The 6,601-nt window shown below is 57.1% G+C and overlaps 1 protein-coding gene across 1 annotated transcript; it reads right to left on the minus strand.

Annotated features, from left to right (window-relative positions):
- Window positions 1–1,297: 1,297 nt before the first annotated feature.
- On the minus strand, window positions 1,298–6,189 carry SOX4 (SRY-box transcription factor 4). Its single transcript, XM_069007989.1, has one exon. The coding sequence runs from the start codon at window positions 5,270–5,272 to the stop codon at window positions 3,971–3,973; it is 1,302 nt and encodes a 433-aa protein (XP_068864090.1). The 5' UTR covers window positions 5,273–6,189; the 3' UTR covers window positions 1,298–3,970.
- Between the last annotated feature and the right edge of the window lie 412 nt (window positions 6,190–6,601).

The raw sequence follows: 6,601 nt of genomic DNA on the forward strand, positions 1-6,601 counted from the left end.
GGCCTGGAGTGGCAGCGGGCACTGGAGCCAGACACAGGGAGGGATGCAGCCAGTCCCAGGCCTGCTGCTTGCCAATGGCCGTAGCTGGATGTTGTCGCCTGTCCCATCGCCACCCCTGGCCGTTTTCTCCGCTGATTTTGACCAGTGCCCAGACCCAAGGGGAAGTTAATCACTAACCACACCGCCTGGACACAGCAAGGTGCCCCGGCCGGGCGCGTCTGGCTGCACCCCTGCTGTGGGCTGCCTATCCGCCCCCACCGCACCGCCCGGGCGGGGATGCCCCGGGAACACGCGAGGCCACCGGCACAGACATCGGTTTTGCAAGTGACCCTGGACAGGAAAGGCGTTGTATGCAAAGGGGTAACTGGGAAAGCTCCCAGGCAGTGAGTGGCGTGGAGCTGCTGATGGGGATTTTTTGCAAGGCAAATACAACGCAGGAATTCACGGGGATAAGGCAGAGCAAACATTAACCTCCTGCGCCGGTGGCTTTGCGAAACAGCCACCTCCACGGCTCCTCTCGTTTGCTGCTCCTTTTTCATGGAAAAAGAGTTCGTGGCTCAAAGCCAGCTGTAAATTAACAGCTAAGTGAAACCATTATGTCAGTGGGATGCTTTAATCGGTTTACAAAACACTGCTCGAGGTACGATGCATATTCGTAGTCAGGAAGGGAATGCAGGCGGGTAGCCGGGACGTCGAAACCCAGCGGGGTCACCGGCCTCGGCCCCGTCTGGTGACCAGCGGGGAGGTGGGGACAAGGACCTCCCCGCGAGCCCCCCGGACCCCCGCCCCGAGCATCCCCACGGCTGACGGCCGGGCTTTTGCAAACGTTTTGCCTTAGGAAGTCTTCCTTAAAGTGCCCCGGAGAAACTATTTTGGATGATTGGATGGGCGGCGGGACCTCTCTGCCGCTCGCTCGTTTGCTCCGGCGGATCTCACCCGAAACGCCGGGGCAGAAAGGAGAAAAGAATGGGAATCTCTTTAAAGGGAAAATAAACTCAACCCGGGGTCCGCCAGGGCGAGCTGCCCCAGGAGGCGAGGCGCGGCACCGGGGATGGGGATCCCCCTGCCCTGGAGCCGGCGAGCCCGCAGCCCCCATCCGCACGGGCGCTTCCCGGCGGCCGCCGCCACTCCCCGGCCGTGCCCCGGCCGCGGCCCCGGGTGGGCGGTCCGGCAGCGCGGCCGCCCCTCCCTCCCCTGGCCCCTCCCGGCGGGGCCGGCCGCGGCCGTCCGGAGAAACAAGACACACCTGCCCCGAAGGGGCTGGGGGTGTAGCAATGATGACAAGAGCAGCGCAGTGTTAGGGTTCAGTTCCAGCTGATTTTATTTCCTTCCCGAAGAAAAAAAAAAAAAAAAAAAAAAAGAAAAAAAAAACAGAAAAAAAACCCCAAACAAAACAAAAAAAAAGAGAGGTTATTTACAGAAGGTATATCAACAATCTGACAGGCAGTGAACTTGACATGGTTAGCTGGCATGATTTTTTTTCTTTTTCTCCTTTCCCCACGTTGTGTTGTGGGTGATCGTAGACAAAAAAAAAAATCTACACAGCATATTGCACAGGATGGATGACCAAAAAAGAACAAAAAAAAAGAACAAAAAAGTTAAACCCTTAACGGAACCACCTCATTAGGCAGACGTCCTAGTGCCTGTCATGTTATATTAACATACATAAACACACAATCTTCTTTTTTGCTTATTATAATACAGACTTAAATGTACAAAGATGTTTTCACTTTCTTCATCTTAAACACAACAGCTATAAACCTGAATACATATGCTATCATCATGCCATAAGAGACTAAAACAATTATATTTAGCGACAAATAGAAAGGATTAAATAGTCAAATACAAGAATGAAAAATGCAGTACATAGTGTCGCGAACTCAAACCGGCATTTCGATAGATCCAGTGGTTTAAACGGCACGTTTTTGCTTAGAAAAAAAGTGCAAAAGATGTGGTTTACAAGTTAAAGGTACAGGATCCCTTCTGTGTAAATGCACCAGTTGCTTCACTTCATCCGGGGACAGGTGGCTCCCCAAAACGGTAGCATACAGTGTAAATCCCTTCCCCCGGCCCCCTCCCGCCCCCTCCGCGCAGAGGCGGGGGGCTGCGGAGCGGGCAGCGGCGGGGGCGGTGAGGGATGCTGTCACTTTAAGATGCCTGCAGATTGGAGTGTAAACATGGACAAAATAGGGGCTGATTCGTGGGTGTGTGAGAGTGTGAGTGAGCGTGAGTGCGCACACGCGTGTGAGATACTAACCAGCGGCCCTGTTGTTAAAATCAGGAAATCCAAACAGCGATTTACACCGATTTACACCCCCTTTATATATTTTTTACAAAAATACACTGAGAAAATAATCAAACGTTTTCATCTCTCTTCTCTTTTTGTTTTTAAAAGTGTCAAAAGTCTACATTTAAATATAAAAAATTAAAAGTTAAAACTCTAGCCCTTCAGTGAAGGAGACATAAAAATGGTGCGGGTAACAACGAGAACTACCAAAAAAGGACAAAGAAATACAAAGTCAAAAATGTTTGGCCAGTATAAATACGTCCACTTATAAAATGGCATCCGATTACATTTACAAGAAAAAAAAAAAACCAATACGAGGATGGAGCATCGGTGAGAAAAAACAGTCTTTTCATTTACAGCTATAAGGAACAAACACATACATACTCTGAGAAAAAATTTGGTCCTGAATTTTCGTTTTTTTTAAAGTCCAGCACAGATTTGAGTTGCGTTTGAATCCTTTAAAGAGTTAAGAATGAAAAAAAGCTGGTGATATTTTTGTAGGAATCAAACATAGCGCCATCTATCTGCTTTTATATTATCCTAACACTAGTTTTTTTTTTTTTTTTAAACTGTTCAACAGTCTTACAGAAATCTTGAAAAGATAGACAGTATAACATGCTATATTAAACCCCACCAGTGAAATAATCCAACACCATCACGATTCTGAGTAAGAAGAAAAAAACTACTTTTTTTTTGTATTTTCGGGTTTGTTGTTTTTTTTTGTTGTTGTTGTTGTTTTTTTTTTTTTTTTGCAAAAGCCATCGCCCTCCGTTTCCCCTGTACCACATCATGACAGAAACTGTTCCCATTCGGTCTCTGTTTCAAAAGAAGTTTTCAGTGTTCTTGAAGTTTCAGCCTTATTTTTCTCTCTACATATTACATGAGGTGACTGGGAAAAGCACTGCCGCCACCTCATCTGTACGTGCAAATCCATTTCAGTTTATTATTATTTCCCCCCATCGTATTTCCAAGACAGCTCTCAAGTGTAAGTCTGGCTCTTCTCCGCTTAACTAGGATCTCAGTCCAGCTCCATCCGCCTCCTCCTCCTCCTCCCAGCATTGTTGCCTCCTCTCACCGCAGAAGAAACCGGGACAAGATTTCTCCCCACAAATGTGAACCTTGTAAAGGGTTTGGGTGGATTTTTTTTCCTTTTTCCAGGCAGTTCTGATCGCTCTTTCATAGGAAAGAGGGAATACTCAAGACATCCAGTGTGCGCTCAGCACAACGCATCGCTCCCCCTCCTCTTTATTCGTATAAAATGGGCAGTAACAAAGAACCCAGAGGTGTATGTGGTTTCCCCCTCCCTCCCCCTTTCTCTGTCTCTCTTTTCAGGAAATAAAAAAAGGGAAAAGGACAGCGTTTCGCTCCCGCCAGTCTCTCAAAAAGCACCGTCAGGCTCCTCTCTCGGAGGGGGTGTGTGCGGGTCCGTCTGCAGCCGGAGGAAGGGGACTGCTGGCCGTTCCGCAAGGAGAGGGCGATCCCGCTCCTTCCCCGAGCACAAGAAGCAGTTTCTCAACAGCCCCTTCCCAGAAACAAACAAAACACCTCCTCCCCCCCTAAAAAAAACCAAAACACAAACACCAAACAAAACAGAAAAAGACACAAAAGCACCCAGCGGGGCGGGCGAGTCCTGCCGACAGCCACGCGCGCCGGTGCCTCCTCCAGCAGGGCCCGGCTCTCGCCTCAGTAAGTGAAGACCAGGTTGGAAATGCTGGACTCCAGCCAGTCCCCCGAGATCATCTCACTTACCTCCGGCGTGCAATAGTCCGGGAACTCAAAGTGCGAGCCCGAGCCAGGCTCGAAGTTAAAATCCAGGTCCCGGTCGAGCACCGAGGAGCTGAAGCTGCCCAGGGACATGCTCTCAAAGCCGGGGCTGGGGTTCAGGTCCAAGAGGTCGTCCTCAAACTCGTCGTCCGACGAAGAGGAGCCGGAGGAGGAAGAGGAGGAGGAGTGGGAGGACGCGGAGGAGGAATGCGCCGTCGAAGGGGCCGGGGAGGAGGCGCGCAAGCTGGTGTAGCTGCGGTGATCCGAGGGCGAGCCGGAGCCGGAGGGCGAGGGGCAAGCGACGCCGCCGCAGTCCCCGTCGGGCCGGCCCGCGCCGCCGCCCCCCTCCTCGTAGAGGCTCAATGGGTCTCCGGCCTCCGCCGAGCTGCTCAGCGTGGGGCTGCCGGGCACGGCGCCGCTGGGGGAGGCGGAGGCGGCCGCCGCCTGCCCGCTCCCGAAGATGTAGACCCGCTTCAGCTTCTTCTCGGCCAGCGGCTTGCCGGGTCCCGAGGGCGCGCCCGCCGCCCCCCGGGGCTTGTAGAGCGCCTGGTGTTCGGGCGGCAGCAGCGCGGCCGACGGCTCCCCGGGGAAGGGGGCGGCCTTGCCCCCCGCCGCCTTGCCGTGGGGCTTGCCGCCCGCGCCCGCGCCGCCGCCGCCCGCGGGGGAGGGCTTGGAGCCGCCGCCGCCGCCCTTCTTCGGGGCGGGCTTGGCGGGGGCCGCGGGGCCGCTGGAGCCGCCGCCCGCGCTGCCCCCGCCGGCGCCGCCCCCGCCGCCCTTGTCCGCCTTGTCGCCGGGCTTGGCGGAGCTGTTGCCCGACTTCACCTTCTTCCTGGGCCGGTACTTGTAGTCAGGGTAGTCCGCCATGTGCTTGAGGCGCAGCCGCTCCGCCTCCCGGATGAAGGGGATCTTGTCGCTGTCCTTGAGCAGCTTCCAGCGCTTGCCCAGGCGCTTGGAGATCTCGGCGTTGTGCATGTCAGGGGACTGCTCCATAATCTTTCGCCGCTCGATCTGTGACCACACCATGAAGGCATTCATGGGCCGCTTTATGTGCCCGCTGGGCGTCTTACACCAGCTCGGGTCATCCGCCTTGCCCCCCGTGGAGGCGGTGGAACCCGGCGTGGGGGAGGAGGCGATGCCCAGCTCGATGCCGGCCCCGGAGTCGGAGGTCTCGGCGGCCAGCAGCGCCTCCGTGTTCTCCGCCGTGTTGGTCTGCTGCACCATCGCGGCGGCGGCGGCGGGGGGCTCGCCGGGGCTCAGCGCCGCTCCGGAGCTCAGCGCCGCTCCGGCGCGGGGCAGGGCGCGCAACTTCTCACAGCGGCACCGGGACGGCGCAGCCCCCCGCGGCCGCGCCCCCGCTCCCCGCACCACTTGTACGTCCACACCGGCGCCTCGTCCCCGGCGGCGCGGTCCTCTCCCCCTCGAGGCGGCGGTGGCGGCGGCAGCAGCAGGAGGAGCGGCGGGGCCGCCCGCGGTCAGACAAGAGTTTCTGCAAAAGCAGCGCCGCGAGCCGCCCGTCCAAGTTTGCTATTTTTTTCTTGGGGTGTTTTGGGCTTTTTTAGTTTGGTTTTTTTTTTGGAGGGAGGTGTCGGTCTGCTTTTTTTCCTCACCACATCGGGTTTCCCCCCTCCCCGAAGCAGCTGGTCCAGTTCACAAGTGCGTTCCGCCTGCCCGCAGCGTTTCAGGAGAGCGGCACTCCTGCCGCCGAAAGTCTCTCAGCGCTGGGCACGGCCAGCGTGCACGGCCGCGGGGGAGGGGGGAGGCGGCGCGCCCCCGAAGCCCCGAAAATCCCGGCTCCAGGACCCGTGGTGGCGGTGGGGTCGGCGGCCAGGAGTTTGTGCAGGCTGAATGTGGCAGTTTCGAGGTACCGAGCGAAAAGGAAACCCCTCGGGGGAAAAAAAGAAAAAAAAAGAAATAAGAAGAATGAAAAAATAATAATTGAAAAAATCGCCGTAAAAAAAAGAAAAATTAAAAAGCGCTCGTGCATGAACGAGTCTGTACGTCCCCGGCAGGAAGAGCGGCGAGCCGGGCGCCCAGTCCCGTCCTCCTCCTCCTCCTCCTCTGCCGACGGCGGTGGTGGTGCTGCTGCTGCTCCGCGCGCGCGGAGCCCCGCGGAGCCGCCGCCGCCGCCCCCCACGCTCGCCCGCCCGCCGGGCGCTGCCCCGCGCCCCCCGCACGCCGCGCTCCGCCGGCCGCAGCTGAGAGCGGACCCCGCGCCCGCCCCGCGCCGCTTTATCCTTTCGCAGCCCGCCCCGCGGCCAATCGCACGCTGTATCCAACGCCCTCCGCGTGCCAAGCCCCGCCCGCCTCCCCGGGATTGGCGGCCGGCGCGGAGCGGTAATAATGGCCGCGTGCAATGGGAAGCGCCCGCGCTGACCTCATTCCCGGCGGCGGGGCGAACTTTTTAAAAGGGGCAGGAGGGCAGCTCCGCGCGCCGCCCCGCGCCTCGCCGCGCACGTGCCCGCGACCCCCTTACCCCCCGCCTCCCGGCCACGCTCCTCCCTCCCCTCCTCCCTGCCGGGGAAAAAAGATTAGGAAATCAGCAAAAATCAT

This window comes from Aphelocoma coerulescens, chromosome 2, assembly GCF_041296385.1.
Source record: "Aphelocoma coerulescens isolate FSJ_1873_10779 chromosome 2, UR_Acoe_1.0, whole genome shotgun sequence".
NCBI lineage: Eukaryota > Metazoa > Chordata > Aves > Passeriformes > Corvidae > Aphelocoma > Aphelocoma coerulescens.